This window comes from Pundamilia nyererei, unplaced genomic scaffold (genome assembly GCF_000239375.1).
Source record: "Pundamilia nyererei isolate P.nyererei 1_Seehausen unplaced genomic scaffold, PunNye1.0 scaffold00059, whole genome shotgun sequence".
NCBI classification, from domain to species: domain Eukaryota; kingdom Metazoa; phylum Chordata; class Actinopteri; order Cichliformes; family Cichlidae; genus Pundamilia; species Pundamilia nyererei.
In genome coordinates this window covers 3,022,458-3,049,091 of record NW_005187460.1, presented here as the reverse complement: position 1 = coordinate 3,049,091, position 26,634 = coordinate 3,022,458, and the positions used below count along the sequence as shown (strand labels likewise).

The 26,634-nt window shown below is 40.8% G+C and overlaps 3 protein-coding genes across 3 annotated transcripts in view; 2 read left to right on the top strand and 1 right to left on the bottom strand.

Annotated features, from left to right (window-relative positions):
• The window catches only part of LOC102210638 (ras-related C3 botulinum toxin substrate 1-like), a 9,521-nt gene extending 4,965 nt beyond the window's left edge, over positions 1-4,556 (bottom strand). The window contains exons 1-4 of the mRNA XM_005734656.1: positions 4,206-4,556; positions 3,118-3,189; positions 2,483-2,600; positions 2,176-2,238 (exon numbers count right to left, since the gene is read on the bottom strand). Coding sequence (XP_005734713.1) covers positions 2,176-2,238; positions 2,483-2,600; positions 3,118-3,189; positions 4,206-4,240 — 288 coding nt within the window. The 5' untranslated portion in view covers positions 4,241-4,556. The remainder of the gene's footprint in view (positions 1-2,175; positions 2,239-2,482; positions 2,601-3,117; positions 3,190-4,205) is intronic.
• Positions 4,557-5,886: 1,330 nt separating this feature from the next.
• smim10l3 (small integral membrane protein 10 like 3) lies at positions 5,887-8,281 on the top strand. The gene is made up of 2 exons (XM_005734655.1): positions 5,887-6,305; positions 7,719-8,281. Exons 1-2 carry the CDS (start codon positions 6,126-6,128, stop codon positions 7,737-7,739), a joined length of 201 nt encoding a protein of 66 aa, XP_005734712.1. The 5' UTR covers positions 5,887-6,125; the 3' UTR covers positions 7,740-8,281.
• Positions 8,282-20,989: 12,708 nt separating this feature from the next.
• The window catches only part of cyth3b (cytohesin 3b), a 41,850-nt gene continuing 36,205 nt past the window's right edge, over positions 20,990-26,634 (top strand). The window contains exon 1 of the mRNA XM_005734654.1: positions 20,990-21,379. Within this exon, the coding sequence (XP_005734711.1) occupies positions 21,361-21,379 (19 nt within the window). The 5' untranslated portion in view covers positions 20,990-21,360. The remainder of the gene's footprint in view (positions 21,380-26,634) is intronic.

The window sequence follows — 26,634 nt, the reverse complement described above, 5'->3', positions numbered from 1 at the left end:
ATAAAAGACAACACGTGGCACTAAGAAGTGGGCAAATTTGAGCTGTTTGTGAAATATTTCCATTTGGAGTTGAAAGTTGCTGTGTAGTCTACACCCTTTTCTTGTTTTGTGCATCAGAAACAACTGCTAAATGTCACAGATGCTAGCTAAAAAGCCACCAAAGGCACATTGCAATGTAAACGCTAACTCCACCAAGGGGTGGATGTATCGAAAGTTTTTCCTCATACAATGGTTAAAATTGCTTTATCGTAACCATCGAGTATAGATTGCCGTGGCAAAATTAAGCTGTCTGCATGTAATTCAGTGTCAGTTTTTATTCTCCCACATGCTGTGAATGTATCATTAATTCCCCCTCTTCCAACAGGAAACATTTCTACCAGGCACACTGCACTTCATATACTACCAGATAGGGAACAATATGGTGACAGCAGAAGTTTCAGACGAGCGAGGGTTTGGATTTCACAAGGAGGATGTCGAACAAAATGCAGTTATTTGCAAAACATGCTGTAAAACTATTGCCATGAAAGGTAACAGGACCAAGAATTTATTCCAAATCATCCACTGCAAAACTAAAAATGTTTTAAATTCGGCATGTCAGCATCTCTCCACACACCAAAGAAAGTGTTAAATAAACCAGCTGTGATACCTGCGACTGTTCTTGGTCAGTCGTTTTCATAGTCACTATTTGTTCTGTAATTTGAGGTGACTACATTTTTTATTTTACAATTTCTATACGTTACGAGCACAAAACAGCACCTATTTAATTTTAATTGTTTTATTTTTTCTTAACTATTGCTTTTTTGTAGCTATGATCTTTCGTTTGTAAAAGCCGAGTGTTGATGACAAAAAGACTTACTGTCGCAATATTGTCATTTATGAAAAAAGTCTGTGCAACTGATGTTTACAAAAAAAACAACAAAAAACCAAAACATTAAAATAAAACATTTCAATTCATTCAGATTTTTTTGCATTAAAAGAAAACAAAATATTGAATTGTTGCTTTGAATGAGCATACTTGTGCAATTTTAGGCATTATACGGTTGAAAATAACATCTGTTTCTGAAGGTTATTTAAACATACAGTGGAACCCCGACTTACGAATACCCCGTTTCACAAAATTCAAGTTACGAAGGCACTGAACGGCAATATGTCTGTCCGTGTTACAGCAAAACGCCCGAGTAACGAAATCCGCTGGCTCTGATTGGCTGAGCCTACAATGCCTTCCGAATCATGTGACAACCCCTTGGCTTCTGTACTTGCGCTTCGCTGTTCCACTTGAACGACGTATTGTTGTTCTAGTTAGCAATTAGCCTATAGCCTATCGTTCAGCATCGCCTCACTCAAAACCCGCAATGGGTGCTTCAACTTACCAAAATTTTCGGTTTACGAAAGACCCTCAGGAACGAATTAATTTTGTAAGTCGGGGTTCCACTGTATTGTCACATACATCATGTATGTGACAATACAGTGGATTGTATGTATTGTGACATTAGATTTTCCTAATATCACTCAGCCCCATCTCCAGCTGAACAACAGGAGGAGTGATACACTCTCCAAGTGTCATGCCTGTGATGTGCCCCTCTGTCTTGTGGTGAACAGGAACTATTTTTGGGGGCGGTACGAATAATTTGTGTGGCATTTTATGTGTGATATGTTACGCTGTTGTTTGCTAAATTTGTATGTTTGTAGTTTTAGAAATGTGTTGTTTGTGGATTTCACAGCAAAATAACAAAAACAAATCAAACTTTTTCCTACTCCACTTTATGTTTGTTGTGTGGTTTTGGGTCCATGTTAATACAGTGTGTCAAAATGAAATAACTGCTAGACATGGGGGATTGTGTCTTTTTTCCCCCCCAGCAGTTCAAAATGAGTTAAATGAGTTAAAAATAACCAATTATGTCCTTGAAGGGTATAATGCCAAGCAAGGACAAAAGTTTCACAATGAACAAAGTTTTATTAAGCTGAAACTCTTCATTTCATCTCTACTTTCCAGATTTTTTCCTTCATTTTTTCATTTAAATTTACTGATTAATTTTCTATCTACAGTGGCTTGTGCAGCACAGGCAAAAAATAAGCAAACTTAGAGACTACAAGAGCACAAACTGGACAGATGAAACATAAATAAGCTGACACCTTTCCAGCCTTCACTCGTTCTGACATACAGCAATTACTCACCTTGGCACGGACGTTTTCAAACGAGGCAGGACTCACAAGCGAAAAGCAGATAAGAAACACATCCTGGTAAGACACGGAAAACAAAGCAATCAGAGCCTGTAACAATCACTTCCTGTTAAGAATACTGGAAGGGGTGGAGGGGAATCCTGTGTTCGCAAAGGTGTGCGTGTTTCTTTCTGTTTTTTTTTTTTTTCCTTTTAACTTCCTCATTCATTCTCAGAAATCAGACTCTGGTTTATGCATGGAGGATAATACACGAACTGTAGCACAACACTGTCTGATTATGTTTTTGTTGTGGTTGTTGTACCGTCTGTGGGTAGGAAAGTGGGCGGAGTCTGTCGTAGTCTTCTTGTCCTGCTGTATCCCAAAGACCCAGGTTCACCGGCTTCCCATCCACCATAACATTGGCGGAGTAGTTGTCGAACCTGACAGAAGTGATGAAGTGCAAATGAGCCAAGCCCTTCAGGCTTAATATAAATTGTTGAAATATAACTACTAAGAAGAAGAAAAAAGAAAAAAAAAGGACAAGAAATACGCGGTAATCAACCTATCCCCTGATTAATCGTGCCCTTTTGCAATTTCTGCTCTCTCTTAAAAACAACTGCTCATTTTTAAAGTCTGGCTGAACCAAAAGCCTGTTTGTCAACTGCCTGCAGAGCCAGTTCGTGCCACAGTTAAGGTCGATAAAGATCAACACTTTCCACAGCTGGTCTAGGATCAGATTAGGTGCAGGGATTCTTCTTGACTTCCTGTAACATGTATTCCTGGTGTAGTTACAGTTAAATGCTGTGATTGTAACCTCCTCTGCAAGACTATATTTAAAAAACAAGATGCCATGCTTGCTCATGCATTGATTGTGTAAGGAGGGTGGAGACCAATTACTGACTGTTACTCTCACATAAATAAATAAATACTCACTGCGCTGCAGTCTCAGATACTCACACTGTGGGGATGTACTCTCCAGGAAAGGCATTGGTGGTGTAGCTGATGAGCAGACAGGTCTTACCCACAGCTCTGTAGGAGAGAAGATGTTGGATTAGCATTTATTGAGAGAAGGCAAAAAAAAAAAGTGTGACTGGGCTCAGATCTTACAAATACTGACATAAGCAACAATCATTACAATTTCATTTCTACAAATGGTGTTAAGATCAGTAAACGGCACTGCTTACAACAAAAAAAATCCCTGGTGTAATACTCTGGGAAAACGGAATTGTGTGATTTTCTAAGTTCTTCTTTTTGCAAGATAAAGCACATGAGAGCAGTGGTAGAGGCACATTTGCCAAATATGAAACTTTCTTGGTTCCCTTCAGCATGCTACCCTCATGTCTACTGCACAGTTCCCCTTACACAAAGCAAAATAAAGAGATTCAACACAGCCACGGGCTCTGAATGGGTCTTGCTGCTGCAGTATCTACCACACCCAGAGCAAGCGGTTATGAGTGCATTTACCTCCCACATATTGTTAGCACATCTTAATGTCACTGTCTTAGCTTGTGTGTTAATCCCCTGCTGCTGAGGAAGCCCTTAAATTTTGGGAAGCTGAAAAAGCGCTGTGTTTGTAGCTTTAACAGTGACTTGCTGGAATACAGCAGCGAGATGATGGACACACAGACACGCACAAAAGCTAAATTCCTAAGTAATAACAGCGAAACTTGAATTTAAGCTGTGGATGTACGACCTGCCCTGTGATGTCTGACTCACCTAAGAGTGAAAGATTAGTCAACCACTTGCACACTGGCCAGCCTGTATTACCAATACTTACTCATAACACCAACCCTAATGTATGAAAACTACAGTCTAAATAAATAGATAAAAATATAATAGTCAAATGCGAGTACCCATGTCGGCAAAATTAACAGGTAGTAAAAGATTAGCAGCTAACTTTACCCGCTCGGAAATTTGTTGCAAAGGGTTTTAACGTCAGCTACTCGGATGACAGCCTTTTAGCTACAATTACATTTTTAAAAGGTAAAGAAAAATAAACAGGTTTTTAATATAAACTAATACCCGGCTGGGTTTGGTGAACTTACCCGTCTCCGACCACAACACACTTTATGGCCTGCATTGCGCCGCGGCTAGAGGAATGCTAAGTTAGCCCGGGAGCCAGCTAACGTTAGCTAGAGTCTCTTTTCCTTTGTCCGGGATTGCTCGCTGGTGGAAAGTCCCAACGAGCGTCTTTCTCCACCGACCTGTGCTGCTACAACCGAGCTCCTGGGACGCGAAACAACTTAGGGGGGACTTACACTAACTTTATCGAGCAGTTTACGGCGAGTTTACTCGTGAATTTCCCTTCCTACATTCCCATGCTTTCGTAGGCTGATCTGGAAGCTATGAAGCAAAACAGCGGCCACCACCCCTGAGTTAAAAAAAAAAAAAAAAAAAATTAGTCTACAACACCACCAGTAGATGGCACATCCGGTGCACTGGTCCATACGCCCACACAGACTTTCGTCCTAAAAATCAACCGGAAGTAGCCGAATTTCAGAGGATTGAATGAAATGTATTATAATATAACAGATTTAAAGTTTATTGTTTAATTTAGTGTGGGAAAACAAATAATACAAAAAAAGTGGAGGGACTATTTATGGAATGACACTAAACGAGGAACTGACGTCAGCTACACGATCCCTGTAATTTCTATGGACTATGGCGTTTGGAATTTTTGCCCTCAATTGTGTCTTTCAGGCTAAGCTTTAAAAGAGGATTTGAAAGGTTTCTCTGCTCCAGCTTCATGTTTTTCTGTGGTACAAAGCATACCAGACATCTGTCCATACCCTAAAGATCATTCTTATGTCGTGATTACCCCAACTTTTTTTTTTATCATGACAAAATCGTATTTGGATGTAGTAGACAAGACCCACTGATCTCTCAGTAAACATAAATTGCTTCTTTGTTTTTGCTTTTGTTTGTAATTCACTAAGAGTTTTGTTATTAGAGCAGGAACTTTTACACTCCCCATTCTCACCTCCACATTTTCTTCTCTCTCACTGGCTCCAAAAATACCTCTTGTCTGTCTTCTTCCTTTGTCTTTGGTCAGCAGTAGGATCATTTCCATTTGTACCCTGTTGGTCGATATCTATGGAGGCAGACATTGTTAACCTGGGCCCTGATCAATTTAGTGTGGAACTCTCATTTTTGAGCCACAACAAGAAAGTGCTCTGAGTGCTAGACTAATGAAAAAAAGGCAGTATACAAATGCCAACCCTTGCTTCAGATTGTGGCACATTTGTTTATTTATTTGGCTTGTTTCTCACATACACTTGTCACTTTTGTTTGCTTGTTTTACTTCAATTTTTACTTAGTAATATATGTATTATTATTCTTCAGATGAAGGACGTTTCTTTTCGAAGTCAGGTTTCCTTCCTCATCAGCACTATACCTATTGCCTTTGGACAAATACAAATAATTAAAAACTAAATGATTTTGTCCGACCATTTCACTTAATTTCACATAAATAAAAACTAGACCTAAAATATAATTTCCACACTTGCAATCAATTTTAATCTTATATATTTAAACTTTGTGTATATTAATCTATTAATGTAAAACAAACCATTGTAACTACAGCATTTGTGTGTTGTCTTGTATTTTTTTTTTACCTACTGTCTGGATAAATATGAATATGAAGTTATGACACTTTATGTGTACTTCAGCTGTGATTTGTTTTTTTGTTTTTAAAAAAAATGAAGAACCATATACCTGAGAGTTTAGCCTCGGGGTTCCAGTTGCCCTTTATTGACTCTTACTTCCGTGTGTCACACCGTAATGAGTCCCCGGTAAACAGCTATCGGGGTGGAGCAGATTTTCCAACACAATCGATGTAAAAAAAAGGACAAAAATGGGGCTCGGTGTCGACGAGTGATATAAATATGAAGTGTGACACCTTTGCCATCGCTTCGCCTTACCAGATGACAAACTAACCCTGGAAACCAGCCAACGGACTGGGCTGTATGGCGGGTCTGTCATATTTGGTGCTCCGGTTTTCGGGCTCTGCTGGTCGGACGTACGGAATATTTTCGAAAGGCTTGACGAGGACTTTGTTGATATTTTTTGATCTCGCATGGCGGCTGCGAATCAGATTCCCCTATGTCTACCTCGTCGCCTCTATGATGTTTAATGTGAGATTACAGGTAATCATTCAGCCGCTGTAATCGGTCATCAACCCTCTAAACGGCACAGAGACAGCTGCTGATTGCAAAGGCCCCTCATGTTGGATTCATTACTGCCTTTGCTTTTGCCTGAATGAGCGACACGTTGTAAAAGATTTATCCTTAATGGACGGATAAACGATCAATTTTAACTACATTTAAAGCTTAAGGGTTACAGGTACTTAAAACTAAAGCTGCTTAATACAAGGAAAATTCTCCCTTTATCTTGTCTTTAATGCTCACTTTTCTCAATTAAGGAGGTGCCGATTTATTATTACCAGCATTTTATTGGCTTCCATTTTTAGTGCCTTAAGCTTTCAATGAAGATCTATTAGCTTATTAATGGCTTTAATGGATTATGTTGATTATTTTTGGGCAACTCTGCCAAATGTGTTAATATTATGCAAACAAAACAACTGCCTTTTGTTAGCGATACATTGAGAAACTGTAAAAAAAAATATTTATTTGTTCCTTATTTTATTTATTTTAAATTATTTCCAAGATACACACATCTTGGCTGACCAGGAGCTGATATATCTGAAGCAGGCAACAGATATCCTGGTCGGGGACTTGAGGTTTCATCTGTCTCCAGATTTAAAATATTGCTTCTAATTTGCTGCCCTTTTTGGGTCCTGTTGCGTGACCCAATTTTGGCCAAGCTACAGCTGTCACATTTGACTCAAGAAGATTTATAGAGAGGAGTTCATAACCGACTCAATAACTTAAAGGCATCCACGTCCTGTGGCTGCAAAACAAGCCCAAATCATCATCCCTCCACCACCTTGCTTGACAGCAGGTGTGAGGTGTTTGTGCTAATATCCTGTGGTTGGTTTTTACTTTGGTTTCGTCTGTCCAAACAACATTGTTTCAGAAGTCTTTGGCAAATCTAAGCTGTGCTTTCATGCCGTGGTCAAACTTGCTGATGATCAGTTAATCAAGGGCAGCTGATCGTCAGCTCCTAGCTGCTACTTACACACTTATATCCTGTGGAAGCGATAAGGGTGACCTAGTTTCTCACTGAAGGGGATAAAGTCCTGTGAAAACTTTATTTTTCATATAATTGCAGTTCAAAAGTAGATATCAAAATAATAAATGAAGATGAAAATACTAAGAAGAGATTGGATAAACACACTTTGCATTGTTTGTCCACCAGAGGGCACTCTGCAACTTCACTGTCAGCAACACGGTGTTTGGAGCAAGAACCTGCTGATATGAGTAGAGTCAGGCAGAGCATAAACAAGTATATAAGTAACTACTCAAGACAAATTTTGGAAATGTTAGGGAAGCCTATTTAAAAAAAAATCCCCAAATATCTAAGTTGGTCAAAAATCCTATCCTACTTCTCTTTTTCTTATTTATTTAGCACTACCTAACAGAGTTCTCATATCTTTATAGGTTCACATCGAAATCCACTGAGTCTTCAATGGCTGCATTAACACTTAACAATGGATAGTGTGCACTGCCACGTTCCAGCCATCAGAAAACACCGGCTGACCACACACAGCGATGTGAAGAAAGAAGACACTTCAAGACACTTCAGTCCAACACAATAACGTGGCTGTTCGTTTTTGCCGCCAGTTACACGGCCCGGCGCCTTTGCAGGTGAAGGGAAGCGGTGATATCTGCAGATATGAGACAGGGTGAGCGGCGATAGATGGAGCAGATGGAGCGGGGAAAGAGCCCAGCAGTCACCGATTCAGGAGAAGCTCGTCAGGTGCATGAAGATATTTCCCCCGCCTTTTCTCTCTGATATCGAGGACTGTAGCATGAATGATTGTTGCTGTGAAAGCTTATAGTTTCTCTTTATGTCTTACATGTACAGCTGACCTAAATTAACAGTATTAGTAATCACCCAAATCCTTTTTTATGTTTCTGTAATGGTTAATCCGCCAGTATGTGCACGTTCTATAATTAAAATTATATTTTAATGCTAAAACATAATTATTGTTATCCATGAATTTTCAAATTTATGCCCTTCAGGTTTTCTGTTTCATCAAAGAAAAAACATCAAAGCATTTTTATTTAATAGAAGGTGCCAAATTACAGTTATTTACTTGCATTACTAAACAGAATATTCAGTTTGAGTCGTTAAGTCCAGTGTGCGGTTCAAATCTGGGTGTAAAAACATGAATTCGGTTTGAAGACTCAAAATGGTCAAAGATCGAGAACTCACCGAAAAGGACAGAGTCCGCATTAAAGTACTTCATGATGCCGGATGGTCTTTCAGACAAATAGGACAAGACATAAAATGTTCTCACAGCGTGGTCAAGTACGCTTTGGAGTCAGTTGCAGGGACCGGTACTTACAGAATGCGCCAAGGAAGAGGCAGAAAACAAAAGCTGACTGACGCAGATGTCCGGCACCTCAAGATTTTAAGTACCAGTGACAGAAGGAAGACCACTGCTGATCTTCAAGTAGAGCTAAATGCTTCTAGAGCAGAGTCTGAAAAGGTCTCCAGAATGACCATAAGCAGACAACTGAATGAACAGGGCTTAAAGGGGAGAGTCGCTGCTAAGAAGCAGTTATTGAGGCCCACAAACATCCAGAAACGTCTCAGATTACCCAGGGAGCGCAAACACTGGACTGTAGATGTCTGGAATAAGGTACTTTGGACGGATGAGTCTGAGTTTGAAGTCTTTGGTCAGAATAATCACCGAAAATCTGGAGAAGGTTTTGATGCTTGATGCACTGCACCCACAGTAGAGCACGGTGGAGGTTCCATTATGGTTTAGGGTTCCATTTCTGGAAACGGCGTGGGCAAATTCGTGAAAATTGACAGTATTGTGAACATAAAGATCTACCACAACATCTTGGTGGATCATGGAATCCCTTCTGGACTGAAACTGATTGGTCGTGAGTTCATATACCAACAACACAGTGACCCCAAACATACTTCATAGCTGTGCAGAGAGTATTTGACCAAGGAGAAGGAATCTGGAGTACTGGAACTGATGGACTGGACAAATCAGAGTCCAGACTTGAATCCTATTGAACAAATTTGGGATTTGGTGGATTTGAAGATAGATTGCACAAAAGTTTCATCCACAGCAAGTCTCTGGGAACAGCTGGAAACTATTTGGAGCTCGGTAACAAAGGAGACTGTGGAAACGTACATAAAAACAATGCCAGTAACAATGCAAGGCCAACGGAGGCCGTACAAATTATTACGTTTTTCTGTTTGTTTGGTTATTATTGGTGAATAAGGACTATTTAGTAGTTTCAGTTTGTTATTTGCCTTACAAATAACAATTTTTTTTAGTTTTAAACAATTTCTTAAAAATTTCTAAAAAAATTGGGTTTTAGGCCATCTAATGAATTTGTCAAGCATCGTACATGTATAGACATTCAGTGTGAGGTATAAAGTAAACATCTCCTTTTTATTTGAAGAGGTTCTTTTCCCTGCATGACGCACAATGTTTCGTTTGTCCTCTATGATCTGGACTAATCATTTGTGGCTGGGTTTAACTGGATATACATCAGATATCAGCAGGTTTGTTGTAGGAGAAGTCAGTAAGTGCAGTAATGGTTCTCACTCTCATGCTCAGGTGGTCACCGTTTCTATTGTGTTTCTGCTTACCTGTGGGATCAGCAAATCGATGCTAGTGAAAGGTGTTACATTCAAAATTATTTATTACTGTTTTAAGTTTTTATTTCTGTGAAATGTGTGTGAGTGGGGTTTGAAGTTACAGAGCAAATGCTGAGAATGAATGAACTCTGTGAGAAATAAACGAATTACACCACGACTCTGAGCCATTTCTGTGAGTAAAAAGTAACAGTTGTCTCGTTTGGGTTTATTAAACTGTCCTTTAGAAACAGATCATCTTCTATAGCATGTTCTTGAACCACATAGAAACAGCGACATGTTTGGCAAAACCACTTATTTTCTGTTGCTATGTTTCTGGTTACGTGGACAATTTTAAAAAAGAACATGAAAATCTTAAAATACAATGAAGGAAAAAGTGTTTTGATGATCAAAATGAATTTGAAACAATGACAATGAATGGAGTTGAAAATGATGAAGATTGAGTGTCATCGTGGATGTGTAGCCGACAAATCTACAGCAGCCGATGACGCTATCATGTCAACATAGACCAGACAGAACCAGAAAAGTGTAACTGATAAAGTGTCCTTTATTAGTAAACTGATGATCCATCATATATCAAAGGTAAGTAAGAAAGAAAATTGTTTTTTTAATTGTTAGTTTTCAGATGAATAACAGTATCAATAATTAATTCTATAGTACAATTTTTTACACAGTAATAAAGAGAAAAGTTGCTGTAAATTCACTGATAGTTTCTGTTTTTAGAACAAATTCCTTTATTTCTAAGAATGTAAGCCCAAGCTTATCACGTGGAACATTTGATCGTCTGTTCACGGCCACTTTAACTGGATGGTCAAAATGTGAATTTTAAAGGAACTGGACAGTTTTTAAAGTTAAACTTCTTTGCACTGAACATAAAGGTTCAGTTGGAGGTGACTGGTTTATAGTTTATACACCATGTATTTACTGGTTCAGCCCACGTAAGAGGAAATAAAGAAGATATCAAATTAATCTGACACCCCTGCTGTAAAGCATCATAAAAAGCTGTGATCAGACAGCTGTTTGCTTTTCATGTGGGCAAGAAAGTAAAGAAGGTTTAAGGCTTAATAACTGTTCTCTTTATAGCATTTTAATCTCACCGTAAATCCATGCAAGAAGTTGAAAGGCTCCTTGAATTTCATACCTGAAGCCACCAGCCTGTTTGGATACTTGACACCTGCTTCCTCTGCTGGGTAAGTGTGATGATTGTGTTGTGTTGTGGTGCCCACTGTCCACAGGGGGGAAGCAGCTTACTGAATTCCTTTCCTATCTGTTGGAAACAGTCACCGAGAGCTGTCAATCTCTCTGAAGCTGACACAGGCTAATAAAACTATAAATATAGCTCACGATTATTTAGTCCCACACTGTGATCTTTTATAAAAATCTGTTATTCAGATTTAGTGCACCTGTGAAGGAAATGTTTAGTTTCCCTTGTACGATGTATCCGTTCCCTCGTTCTCTGATCTAAATCAATTTTAAAAATCCTGTGTGACTAATGTCTGTTTTTGAAGTGGGAGTGGGTCTTTGCATTGGATCAATCTTAGCCACCAGATCCATTTGACACGTCCCTTCAGTGTGCACTTCCTTCAAGTCAGTTTCCAAACTGCTGACACCCTCCTTCAGCGCAAAATGTTCCCAGTAAACTTATCCTAGCCAGTCGCTCTGCAATGCCAGGCTGCAGTGTAAAACCATAAGGGGTTGCCAAGGCAACTGTATTTCTCCATGTGACAGACAAACCATCCCTCCTGCCCCCCTTTTCTTAAAAAAAAAAAAGAGGATTTATTTTTCAGGGATTTGCCAGAGGAAATATTTTAATAGGGTTATCATAGAGAACTGGCAGAGAGAGGGAGAGATCTATAGATGGTGGATAAGTCGGGTTATCTTTACCCTGATTTTACCATTTGTACCCTTAAAAAAGAGGGGGTAGTGGTGTAAGGATTACAGAGTTTTAGCCCTTGGCATGTGCAGCAGCTCGCATGTGTTGTTTGACTGAATGTTAAAGAGTGATAACACTGCAAATGGCAGAGGTTCAATTACAGCTGCAATGCAGTATTTTAATGCACAGCGCACATCTTTACACTTACTCATTAATTTTAAGAATTTATTGGTGTGGAAACTTGAGATTTCTTTACTTGAATTCAGAACTGAGGTTACTTCAACCTTGGTTTAACTATGATTTTGTAAGATTGGAGTCTCTATGTCCAAGTCAAGATCATTTTTTCTGTTGTCCTTTTTGCTCAATTAATCAGCAGAATCTATTATTCTGCACAAACACTATTAAACAAAATATCCCGAACCTCCTAAATCTTCTTCTCCAAGACTTGCCAGACTGTTGTGTTTGACCTCATAACCCACCTTGAGATGCACATTACTGAGCACTATGTTGTCTTTAATTGTATGTTTGTTTGTTTCAGTCAGAAGGTGTGTTCATTTCATTCTCACTTTTTTCTTTCTTCAGGGAGGAAGGCTTTAATTTTAGGAAATATCCATTATCACTTTATCAGTTACACCGTACTAATACTGCATGTTCTGGAAACCTTCCACACAGATTTCGCTCCATCTTGAAATGCTAGCATCACACAGTTGCTGCAGATTTCTGGCCTTCACATCCATGATGTGAGTCTTCTCTTCCACCACATCCCAAAGATCCTCTACTGGATTGAGATCTGGGTACTGTGGAGGTCATCTGAGTACAGTGACCTCATATTATGTTCAAGAAATAAAGTTTGAGATTAGCCGAGCTTGTAGCTGGTATTAACTATCAGAAAATGGGTACACTGTCGCCATATAGGGATAGATCCATGGTTTCATGTTCTTTATGCCAAATTCTGACTCTATATCTAAAAGTTGCAGCATAAATCAAGACTCACCAGACCGGGCAAGTTTATTCCAATCTTCTGTTGTCCAATTCTAATGATCTTGTGTGAACTGTAGCCTAATTATTCTGTTCTTAGCTGACAGGAGTAGCACCTGGTGTGGTCTTCTGCTGCTGTAGCTGAGATGCTCTTCTGCATACCTTGGTTTTGATGTGTGGTTGCCTTCCTTTCAGCTCAAAGCAGTCTAACTGTTATCTTCTGACCTCAGGCATCAACAACACGTTTTCACTGCTGCTCACTGATATTTTCCCTTTTTCAGACCATTCTCTATAAACTCTAAAAAGGTGATGGTTGTGTGGAAAATCCCAGTAGATCAGCAGCCCATCTGGCACCAACAACCACACCACATTCAAAGTCACTTAGATCAACTTTCTTTTCCATTCTGATGCCCAGTTTGAGCTTCAGCAGATCATCTCATTCATGCCTACATGCCTAAATGCATTGAGTTGCTGCAGAGTAGATATTTGTGTCAACAAACAGTTCAACTGTACCTAATAAAGTGGTCGGTGAGAGTATTTTGTAATTGTCTTTCCACAAGCTAAATGAGAAGATTGATACTCCTCTTGTGGGTGGGCGGCAGGTAAGAAGCTACTGTCAGCAACTAAAATAACAGCGTAAAAGAAGTGTTTCACAGTTTTGCTGTCAAGCGTATCTTTATTCCTGGTGGAATTTGTTTCAGTACACAGAAGATAGCTGTTCCAAGTCTTTTGCTTGGTGTTGTTGGTCAGTCAGTTACTTGTAAACAGTCTGTTTGGAAGTCACATACTATAAGTCCTAAAAACCCTCCACAATTTCCTGTGCTCAACAAATCTACTTTGTTTTGTCCTTATGAAAATCCCCTGTATAAAGAACCAATCCCAGTGCAACTACCCACACTACATATTTGAACCTCTAGCTCATAGCTCTGATACACCTCATTTGAAAGACCAAACTGTTTATGTGTCAAACTGTTTGTGCTGATTGCCAAACTTTGTGTTTTGCAACCAAACAGGAAATGGGACCCAAACTGTAGCAACTAAATGTTAAGTCTCAGCTGCTGACAGACCTGCACTTTCCAAACCGAGTCTACAGCGTGACTCACAGTGTCACAATTCTTACTTTGCTTAACATGTGATGGACTTTCCAATAGCTTGGCTGAGAGCTGTGAATATTTTACATGACACGCATTAATGCACACCTCCATGTGTAGTCAAACAATAATCCACATGATTTTACCTGAGATGCATTAAACACTAAATTGTGATTTATGCTTAGTATTTTGGCACCGGAGAGCATTACTGTGTGAAATATCCTCTTCCTGGTTATTTCTGAGTTTCTTTTACAATTTTAAACGCTGTTGACCAGGGAGGGGAGACATATGCAAAGCGTTAAAAAAGATGAGATCAAGTGCTGAGATGAGCTCCGAGCTGACCTGAAAATTGAATGAAGGGGGGAGGAGAGGTGCAGGGGGAAGCAGCGGATGATGTTGGGTGGTGCATTTGCTGTAGTCACATCGCAGGACTGAAGCAGGTAATGCAAGCAAACTAGTGTTCAAATGCATGCCTATTTTTGGCAGGTGTGATTGTGACATTTTTCTGCATCAGTTTTTTTTTCTTTTGCATTCATTTATTGAAATAGGACAGTTTCATGTTGTGCAGAGCCTCAAAAAGCTGTCAATTTATATAATTTCTTTGTTTTGTTTTTATTGTTAGGGAAAAAACAGGTTCATGCAGGAATGTGACAAAAAAAATGCAGATTTTACCAATGATTTGCATCATTTTGTTTAATAGAAGGACACTGTAATATTTTTGGGGTAAACTGTCAGCTGTATTGGACTCAAAAGCTTATTTTCATAGTGGTATTAAAGGATCACAGTTTAGCTGTGAATCCTTGCTGGGATCGTCATGCTTTTATCTGTGATCCTTTTGTCTTTGATGTTGCACTCTTCAACAGGCTTGTGTGCTGTATCCTGCATCAATAATCTCTTATTTATAATCACTGAAATTGTTTCTTGATTAACAGAAGAGCTGGGCTTTCTTCAGTGTGTTTTGAACGATACACTCATTGCTAAACTCTTAAGTGAAGTAACCTTTGCCACTGGGTATTTAACTGCAACAGGTCTTGGAGGATTTTTGCTTTAGATGTAGGGACTCACTTACAGCTTTATGTTCAAGTTCTCTGAAACACACTGTCGTCTTTGTGAGCCCAAATAAAGACTCTACTCATATGTGTCCTTGGATCCAGAATATCAACTCAACTTTGCCCTTCAATCAGATGGTGGCAGGAAAGAAGTGGCCGAGATGCAGGGCTGGATATTAAACCAAAGAGCATGAAAGGAGGAAATCCTGCTGCCCTCTGCTTCCTGTGACCTCTGTCACACACGCCACATCACACCACGGTCAACCTCGTCACCCTACACAACAGGAAGGACATGCAAACCCCCGTCATATCCCCCAGGTTTAAGTTTGGTCCAGCATTTTGGATATAAACACACAGAGGAAGATGGATCAGGAACTTCCATTCATCAGTAGAATAATAACCTCCCATAAGGACAAAATCCATCAAAATAAGGATACGAATAAAATATTCACTGTCACTCACTGATACTAGATACCAGAACACATAGTAAGGCAAGGCAAGTTTATTTGTATAGCACAATTCAACAACAAGGTGATTCAAAGTGCTTTACAGAGACATTAGAAACAAGAACAAATAAAAAGCATGATTTAAAATTGATTAAAACAAGCAAATAAACTAACTAACTAATTAACAAACAAACAAACAACAGTATATAAAATCAAAACAGATAAAATCAGAACAGTAGATAAAATCAGTAGTTAAATGTAAGTTTTGAAATTTAAGCTTAAAAGTGTGGATTTGGTGCTTTATTCAAATGCAGCTGAGAACAGGTGAGTCTTCAACCTGGATTTAAATAAACTGAGTGTTTCAGCTGATCTGAGGCTTTCTGGGAGTTTGTTCCAGATATAAGGAGCATAAAAGCTGAATGCAGCTTCTCCGTGTCTGGTTCTGACTCTGGGAACTGATAAAAAAAACAAAACAGGATCCAGATGACCTGAGGGATCTGGAAGGTTCATACTGGGTCAGGAGGTCACTGATGTATTTTGGTCCTAAACCATTCAGAGCTTTATAGACCAGCATCAGAACTTTAAAGTCTTTCCTCTGACGGACAGGCAGCCAGTGTAAGGACCTCAGAGCTGGACTGATGTGGTCCACTTTTTTGGTCTTAGTGAGGACTCGAGCAGCAGAGTTCTGAATGAGCTGTAGTTGTCTGACTGATTTTTTAGGTAGACCTGTAAAGATGCTGTTACAGTAATCAAGCCTACTAAAGATGAATGCATGGACTAGTTTTTCCAGGTCCTGTTGAGACATCAGATCTTTTATCCTTGAAATATTCTTGAGGTGATAGTAAGCTGATTTTGTTATTGTCTTAATGTGTTTTTCTAAGTTTAGGTCTGCATCCATCACTACACCCAAATTTCTCGCCTGGTTTGTGGTTTTTAGATGTATAGATTAAAGTTCTCTGGTGACCTGTAATAGTTTTTCTTTGGCGCCAAAGTACTCCTCAGTAAGTCTGTTAATACATTTACCTATACAGCAAGCTATGCTATTTGTCAGACAATAGCAGTAACAACAAGAATAATGCCACTAATAATGCAAGTTTTAAATTTCATAAGACTAAATCAGATGAAATTCACATGAGGGCGGGGGGGGATTACCTAAATTAGAAACTAGAGATCAACATTTTTTTTAGGTAGTAAACATGTTTTTTTCTGCTCTAAATTTGGACTTTTAACTACAGACAGAATAGAAAATGGGTATTACTACCGTGACATCCCATATTGCTCTAAAGTCCAATTACGAAGCCTGGAGATGAGCGTTTCACCACTGTGACACATCATTTCTTCACGTATTGAAAGCAGGTGTGATAAGTAATGGATGGACTTCACTGTACAACTGTATGACCAGTCAATCACTAATCACTAGCTAATTAGTGTAGATCCTTTTTATCACTTAGAATGACCAAAAAAAAAAATCTAAAATATACATAATGTTTCTAACCGTGTCCATAAACGCATCAGAAAAGTGTTTTATGAAGGTTAGAACAAGGGAACGTTTTCTCATTTAGGACCAGAAATCTTTTTCCAACCACAGGTTGGTTGGACCACAGGCTCCCTGCTGACCAATCAAAAGAATGTAGATCTAAGGCACTGCCGTGTTAGGCTCCCCTTTAACACCCCCAAGCTATTGTACTTTCTAAAAGTTTCTAAATGTTTCTCTTGTTTTCTTTATGTGCTTGAAACATGAAAAATGAGTTCAGTGATTTATTGAAACATGTAAGCATATGTGGAAACATGCAGTTCTTCAGGATTCTTTATTAAGGAGATGTAAATCTCTTCTATGTGTTCTGGATTCTCCGTCAAGATGATCCCAAAATGCTCCTGTAATGTTAAGGTTCAAGTACTGGGGAGGCCAATCCATGACTGATAGTTTTCCACTGTGAGTTAAAGGCCGATGGTACTTTTCTGTGTTCATATTTCCAACATTTTTGACAAGGTCCCCAACACCACTGGCTTAAATGCAACATCAAACAAGACCCACCTCTGTGTTTTACAAACGGCAGCAGAGTCTAATCCACCGTCCAGCTGGGGTCTTTTTGTGTGCAGTTTATATCTTCTCCTTGCTTCTGGGTTGGTTCTCCCGGGGTTCCTCCCACTGTCTCAAAACATGCAATGCTAGATGAAGCTAAATTGACCATAGAAATTAGAAAATGGTCATCTGTCTCTCTGTGTCAGCCCTGAGAGAGATGTTAACCTATCCAGGGTCTACCCCACCTCATGTCCTTTTATAGCAGGGACAGGTTCCAGTGCCCCCGTGACCCTGAAATGGATAGGTGGAAGAAAATGGATGGATGGATATTTGATGGCAGGGCTCGTGGTGGTTGCAGAAATATTTGGGTATGGACTAAAGGGTAGCGCAACTCCCATATATCAAAATATTACTCAGATTACTCACAGAAGGGAAGTGAAATCCCTGGAAATGGTGGGTGAAATGATGGATCCAGACATTTCAGGGGGTTGGGTTTGCCGTGTAAAGTGATTCCACTTGATTGCACTGTGAAGGATTGGAGTTTTGGGGAGATGGAGACTGAGCAAGGTTAGGGATGTGAAGGGGGTTGCTTATTTATGTAATTACATACGGCGGGGTCAGGAGTTTTTAAGGGAGGACGTGAATGCCTTCTAGGCATCGCCGTGGTGACTGGAGCATATAAAGTGGTCTGACTGCTCAATCAGGTCACGTGAAGTCAGTCAGGAGTACCACAGACGTTTCCCATGATGGTTGGCCTAATCTACCAGACGTGGTCCTCCCTGGGGGCATGCACCCTTTGCAGCACGAGACACAACTCCACACATGCTCACTTCAAGGCATCATGTTTTTTGTTTTCTTTGGGGGGGGGGGGGATACTTTATGGCTTTTATTTTATTATTGAATAAAACAAGTAAATACATCCTGAGTCTGGGTGTTCAGTTGGCTCTTTACTGAAGCTATCTGGGACACACCGCGTTTCCTCTAATGACTCATAAACACATTAGCCTGACATTTATGTAGACTAGAGCGTACTGAAGGAGTTTGTGTGCCAGAGAGACAGACTCAAGAATCTAAATGCTTTTAATGCAACTACTCTGACTTTCAATGAGGATGCTCTGCTTGACGGGTCCAGTGATGGCATAAATGGACAGTAAAACTATATTTGTCAAACCATATTCCCTAAGCTATCACCAACATTATGTATATGACCCATTTTCCAGTTGTAGCGCAGAGAATATTCAAATCAGAGCCTTTTTGTGCATGTATGTGTGTGTGTGTGTTTGTTTTGTGCATGCTATTTCACATCAGTCTACCACATATGCAAAAACTTCATAGCAATTGGAGCTGAATAACAAAGACTCTTTCTGGTTTGATCATTGGAGGGGCTTCACCCAGATTCCCCCTTACTAAACATTCCCTATTTCCTGTTTGCTATTTCTCAATCACCACCAGACAAAAATGTTCCAAAAAAAAAAAAAAAATCCAATCCAAAGAAAGTTTTTCACTTTTTTTTCTACTGCAAAAGCTGAAACTGGCACACATGTCCAGGAGTTAAGCTTTAAAACACATGGTTAGGTCATTAAAACACTTTGTGTCAGAGTGCAGAGAAAACAAACACTGTCTGGATGCATGTGCCCAAAAGTCCTGTCTACCCCACATCTCACTGCACTAAACTGGACTTTGCTGGATTGAAGGCCTTCAGCGGGTTGTGTAATCTGCTGGCCCTGCTGATGAGCAGAAAAGGACTCTTTTTTGAGTTTCTCAATGTCCGCTCAGGACTTTTTAACCATTACTTTGTTGGAAGATGGAAAAGCACCATTAGAGTGAAAAAGACGAGCAAAGACACAGAGCTGCAGAGTCACAACAATGATGATGTTTTGTATGCATTTGTGGTAATGATTATTAGTCAAACTGAGCCTCATTCCATATGAAACAGGAGGGAATTTGGGCCTTTAGCCTCACGGCGACATGAAGCAGCATTAGGAAAATTGACTGTGTTATGGCTGGAAAATGGCACTTTGTTTAGGACAGATCACCGAGACGGAAACATTTGTCTAAAAGAGACACCTATGAATAAACAAATGAATGAATACATTAAAACATCTGTTCGTGCTTGACCACTGGAGCAATGCACACAGGAAGCGGGACCTCCTCCTTCTCTGTGGAGGCAGGAATGCTATAATTGAAACCACGTGTGTCGTAGAAACAGAGTCTGCCAATATATCTCTTTCTGTATTCTTCACCCCCCTGTTTCCTAACCTGATGGCTCTTCTTTCTTATGCTCTCATCCAAAAGTGAAAATGATCTGAACTGCTCAGAGAGAACAAACTGCTGTCTCTAAGTGTTTTGTGAGGCCACAGAGCTCACTGGATAGATAGATGAATCCCAATTTTGGGCACATTGGAAAGGTGGGCATTTCCGGCACACAGCAGCACTCTCCATGAGCTTTTCTATTATTGGTTGACGATTTTCTGTCTGTGTAATGATTGGATCAACACTTTTTACCACCCCTTTTTTGGAATTTTTAAAAAGTAGTTCCTTGGACATGGGCTGCTTTTTTACTCATTTTCATTTCACTGCCATTGGATGATTAAAAAAATAGATCATGGAATAGTTTCAATCTTGGTCACAATTTAAAGTAAATGCAATTACATAAAATTAAGAAAATACAATAAAGTATTAAGATTTTTTCCCAATGTGTAAATAGTATTTAAAAATACACTAAATATTTAAATTAAATGTAAATATTTTAAATATTTTGCTTCCAGCGAGACAGATTTTCTTCTGTTCTTGAGCGCTTCCTGAAGATCTTTTAGATGTAATTTTCAGTCCAGGAAGGGAAACAAGGGGAAAAGACTGAGGTATGTCTTATGGATTGATGACTTTTAGGTTCAAATCATTGTCAATGTGTACAGAGGAGGTCAGGGGAGAGGGGGAACAGTGAGTGTAAAACACAGTGGAGACTCTGTTATGGTTTGGGGCAGCATTTCACCTGGAGAGTGTCTAAACAGCCTAAGAGGTTTCAGGCAGTATTGGAAAATAAAGGTGGTCATACCAAACATGAACTTCCAAGCTCATTAGAACTATACAAACTGTTTGTCTGCTTGTATGTGTTTGCCTTGTATACTGTATTTCCATGTATGCTTACATACATGCTACAGCTATTTCCCATTTTCCTCTGTGCAGAATAATATTTACTACAAACCCAGGTTATAATCGTGGAATAAAAGTAACTTAAAACTGTAGTACCAGTAAATTTCCAGCAATAATTTTATGCCTAAAATGAAAACAACAAAAGAAGCACCGCGAATTCCCATTTTTTCCAGATGATCCGCATATTTTCCGCATAACTTAATTTAAAAAAAAAGTGTCTGTCTATCTGGTAACCGGTGCGCTCTGTAGTCACGTGAGTGCTGCTCGGCGATGAATGCTGACTCGCAGCACAGCCGGGATGCGATTAACACCTTGGATCTTTCCGTCTGCGCAATTATACGAGAAGTACTTCCGGTTGTGAGTTCCAAAAATAAAACTCACTCTTCAATTTACCCCGTGTCTCACCTGTGCTCGAGCATGATTCGTTTATTTTGAAGTCAAAATAACAGTACTTCCGGTGCTTGCATTCGCCAGCCGACCAACTTGACCCAGCCGTGTGAAAGGCTCTCCTGATACTACTGGAGTGAAGGCGTATTTGGAGGGATAGCGATAACACGCTCGGCCGGCGGTGTGGGCTAAAAGACGAGCAGCTGCCGCCGCCGCTGCATCACGGACACACCGCTCAGTGACCGGCGGACTGACGGAGGCCCGGGGGGATTCGGAGAGGCGTGAATGGCAACAACATTTCCTAAAAGAAAACCCTGCCCATGAGACAACCTGTATGCCAAATGCGTCCTAGAAAATAGGACGCGCGTTTGCCGTAAATTAGACGTGGGCTCGCACGGCGGAAGTTTCTGCGATCGATTTTTTGGGGGGAGATCTTCGTTTATTGGCTGCAGTCATGGACGAGGACAACCAAGGTATGATTCATTGAGTCGTTTCGTTCCCGTGATTTGTTGCCATTTCCCTAATCAGAAGACATGCGCCTCTGCCTCCTCAGTTTGATGATGATAATAACAACAATAACAATACCAATGCTATAATAATAATACATTTGGACCTATTTGCCCTCAATTTCAGTAATCTAGGACTCTAAACAGAGTTGGTTTGACACCAAAGACATGCCACAAACAGTATTTTGTGACACTAACAAGAAGTTGGCTTCTAAATGTGCAGAAAGCCCCTCACTAATGTTGCTGCTTTCAAGAGCAGTTTAATGTCTACACTGAGGAGGGTGATGATCGACACTCAAACAGATTATAGGGCTCGAAGCGTAGATGAGAGTCAGCGCATCAGTGTCGGTATGAGATGCTGTGAGTATTGTGTTTTTCCTGTGCCTTTGTCAGCTGTGGGCTGGTGCCACTGTGGCCCAACAGGTCCTGTCATGGTCAGCCATGCATGGCCACCGAGTCGTTTATTGACTGAGGCTGTTGCAAGAATTTGTTGGCACGGATGCATCTCTCCAACAGGAGCCTGCTCATCGTTCAGCACACGGGTGGGTTTAGAAACTTTTGAATGGCAGGGCAGACTTTGGCAGGGTTATTTGGGAGTTGGCACAGGGAGTTGAGTAGAAACGCGTTTACAGTATTGCAAGCTCTTTTCGTTCTTACTTTATTACTGTGCAATGAAACTATGTAAATAAATACTTGCAAGGTAACTCTAAGTGGCCTGGAGCCATTAACAGAGTCATGTAAAGGCTCCTCCACCCTTCCTGCATATAAGATACACTTAAAGCAACACAAAGCAGCTACACACTGTAGTTTCTATCTTCCTGGTTGTTTAATTTAGGGTTCTGGTAACCTGGGGTTAATCCATGATACCTGTCACCGGCTGACTCAGGCAGAGAAGGCCAATCAGATTCCAGAGGGACCACCCCCTGTTAATCATACACTGTACAAAATAACACTTTAAATTGGCCAAGACCCCTCCAGGTTAAAATGCTCATTCTTGTTGTTTCAGGTCGGTGGTATTCAGTCCCACTGGCTCACCGCTTATGGAACTGCAGGATGTGACTAATTGCTTGCGTACTGCATGCACGAATGCATGCACGCACGCATGCATGGCACCTGGGTATAAAGCAGCCATTGTGCTGGGTTGAGGCAGCCGGGCCTCCAGCGTTGGGAGACGTCAGCATAGCCACACAGACAGACATATGGTGCTGTGACACCAAACAGAGGTAGCTGTCAGCAGCCTCACAAATTTAATGTCTCCTTTTCCCCTTATGGCACTTTTTGCTGTGAAGATGGATAGATGGCTGGACACAGGGAGTAAAAACATCAACAGTTTGCTAAGTAGAGAATGAGCAGCAGCAAGTTAGTCAACGAGGTCCACTGTGCGACTAACGCTCCTCACAAAGTGACACACACGCAGAGACTTTGCCAGGCCACAAGTTAAGCAGGAGGGAAGACTGGAAAGTGGCGGGTGTAATGACCGAGAAATGCGCGAGGAGGGAAAGCACGTGTGACCACAAAGAGAGCGAGAAGCAGTCGTAGTAGCGACGATGGTGAGATGTCTGAAAGGGAATGAGAGAGCAAGACAGGAGCAGTGTATGTGTGTTTGTGTGTGAGAAAGAGCGTGTGGACGGGCTGGATGAAGTGCCAGGACAAACTTGGAGAGTGGCCAGAGAAGTGTGGAACGTCGCCAGTGAAAGACGACGAGGGAGAGTGGCGGCGGACTGGATATTCTTTCTGAATCAATTCTCCGGCGTGTCAGTGGAGTTTCTCTCAGCAGAAAGTTCTTCTTTTCTGTCATTATTAACTCACTTAACAGCAGGTGGTCTCAGCCTCTCTGTGATTATCTATTAAACCAGGTCGCCCTCTTGATGGGGACTCACTTTTCATTTTTTTCCCCATTTTTTCTTCCCCTTATGTTGACATATTCTCTTTGCTCTGCTAAAACCTCTTAGCACATGCTTTTAGCCATGCTTGCATCCTTTCCAGATATTTTCTTACTTTTTCTGGGAGCCTATGCACCATGATAAGGTTCTGAGTTTTTGTTTTGAGTGAAATGCTCAGCTATTTAATGCATTGTGGTGAGATTGTGTGCACTTTTTTATTTTTTTACTTTTTATTTTTAAAATTGGAGTATGTGGAGATTCGTCATTGCCCGCTTGGACATGCTGTAAAAGGCTTAGCGAGAACGGGTGTATCGTAATCCAGCTGACACACATGACATTCAGCAGTACAATGCCTACTGCCGCAGTACTCCCCTCAATGGACAATGGGCCAACAAGAGGGCCACAAAGCTCTGCTACAGTGAAGCCTGCCTGACCGCACTGACACACTGTAGCTCGCTGTCAAACATTCCCATTTTGCACGACCGACTTTGTCAGGCTGTCAAATGTACACCTGCATCATCTCCGCTTTCCCTGCTTTCGCTCTGCAGGTTTTTGTTAGTCAATGAGCTGTTTTACCGCGCTTTCAATCAAGTGATGCCCATGTGGTAATAATCAGAGCATTAGAGATAGACTTTGGCTTTGCAGCGTACCTCATGATTTTGGCTGCAGATCCTCTCTATTTACACACTGTGAAACCAGCCATTTAAACTTGGCAAGGGAGTACGTGAGTGTGTGTTGTAGCGTGTGGTCTGTGGGGTTGCGGCACGCTGGCGCTCAACTGAGGCAACAACAGGCGCACACAGCGAGGTGGGTTTTAAGATTGTAGAGCCATTCATCTGGCTGCTGCAGGACGGCGCCCGCAGCTTCCTGCTGTGTTCAGGATTTGCGATTTGGATGGTGGGAGTAGTTTTGCAGCTGCTGTCTTCTTCCCTGCAGCCCACACACTGAGAAGTGGCCTTAAAAAAAACACAGGAACAAATTACGGCTTAATTGTGCCCACCTGTTATTAAGCTAAATCTTCCCTGTTTGTATTTTAACCCTTTTGGAAGGGGCTCGCCTGGTTCACCTGTGTGATGGGTGGCTATAGAGAAATGGCTCTGGGGAAATTGATAGGTCATGGCTTTTGATGTCAAGTCTGAGGAGGCTCCGGCAGGCAGGCTGGCAGTTAGCGTTTGTACGCTGCCTGTGTGATGGTGGAGAACCTGAGGGCCCTGCAGGACGTCAGGGAGCAGCAGTGGGGTGTGATGAAGAGGCTTGGATCTCTGCAATGTTTGATGGAGTTCTGCAGAAGACACGTGGGGCCCTTGCAGATTGGGTTTTTAGTCTGTTTTCCTCCGCGTACCATCAGCTCCGGCTCATTTAAAATATTCTTAATTTAAAACCCAAAGCTGCAAAGCTACATTTGTACTGTGGTTGAGTCCAGCAGTTAATTGAAGAAAAATCAATAATCGATTCATTACTTATTACACATACTAAGAATTGGCTGTTAACAATTTCTTAAGTATAAAGACTTTATGCCTTTTTTCAGGTTTTATCTTTGTGCACACAAAGAAAGTATATAGAGTGTAGTATTGATGAGTTCTGTCACCAGTAAGGATTTTCAGATACACCACCTCGGGCTGGCTCTGTGGAGTTGACGCCGTTGAGCTCTCACCAGGCCCCTCGTTTGTCATGTGCTTTATGACTCAGTCACACTAGAGTAAAAATAGTGTGACAATCTCCAACTAGAAGAAATTGGTGGTTGCTTGGGGATTGTATCATTAAAAAAAAGTTGCTGTTGTTGCCCAGAGGCTGAATACGCAACACCTTTAATCTGTGGGTCACTACTTTTGATCACAAGATTATTGCACAGGTCACGTGATGGGAGGCAACCAATCTCCAGACTGGTTGCAATCACTCTCAGACAGATTGGCAAAGGTTTGCAAGTAACTGCTCTCTAACCTATAAAAGCAGACAGATTGCCAATACATTGCAATTTATCTGAGTCAGTCTGTGACGTGCCTGTTTGCAATAGACTTGACTCAGCTCAATGGTTGTATTCTGGTTATGTTTCTATATATACGCAAGTTTGCCCAAAATCTATATAATTTTGCAGTGGCTGTCTTGTATGTTGCCGTCTGCACGCTCAATTCAGGTAACTCCTTCTTCTAAACCACACAGAGCTTTTTCTAGTTGTGCGAAATATTTCTGCTTTTTGCTTCATGTGAAAAAGGACAACTTTGGTAAATATCCTGACCTGATTCCCCCTGAAATTGCCAGAAGTGGATGTGCAATAACCTGCTTCATTGTGGTGGATTTCTTTTTTCCTCCCTTAAATGGAGCAAGCTCGCTTTTGTATATATTACGATTCAATTGGCCGTCTGTCACAAAACCAGTGATGCTTTTAAAAAGTTGGTCTTTCGGAGTGAATAAAGCTGCATTGTCAGGCGGTGAAGGCTCAACTAAGAACTGCCACAGCTAACCTCCAAGATGCTTAAAAATAAGACAAATGAGACTCAATCTCAATCTTCTTTTCTAACTCTTGGCAGTTATGTTTATATCCCAGCTACTTCTTTATATTTGATGTTCTCATGAATTTCTGAAGGCATGAAAGCGCAGTGGCATGTGTACTTTTGTTTTTTGTTTCTTGTGTGTTTTGGTATCATAAGCTCACATTTTCTGATATTGTTTCAGCATTTCTGCTCAGTCTCTTAGACTGTTTTGCTCCCACCAGTGTGACTCACCTCTGTTAAGGATTGTGTTTCTTCCTCTGTTGTGGCTGCCGAGTGCTCTCATTGCTGTCAAACACTATTGGCCGTGCGCAAGCAGTCACACTTGCATTGGCTCAGTAACTTCCTTGAGAAATCAGTGGGGAGATGGACATCTGGGTTCTACACTATGCTGGCCATCACTGTATAGACTTAAGTGTGTATGTTTCATCTTTGAGAGGATGGTGAACACAGAGGTCTCTTGTCAACTTTGGCCTCCCAGAATATCAGATAGCACGTTATGTTTAACCTTGGTGTCCCCTCAGTGGTTTAAGTTGGACTCGGTACACTTTAAGAAAGACTGACATATATGGAAATTGACTTTTTGGATTTAGTCCGTTCCAGTGCTTCAGCTACCGTAACAATAAGCGCTAAGTTTCAAGTGAACGCGAGTCATTTGCGTAAATCCTCTTGGACCGCCGCTCTGCCTTTAAAAACAGGTTTGAGGTTCTTTTATAAGAGGCCGTGACGCTGATGGCAGACTTAATTTTTGTCAGGAGAAGTGGAGGAAAGTATAGCAAAGGGCTTTTTAAAGGAGTATCCAGTTTCCCCTTCATCACCCATGCAGTAGTGTGCAATAAAGCCCTACCGC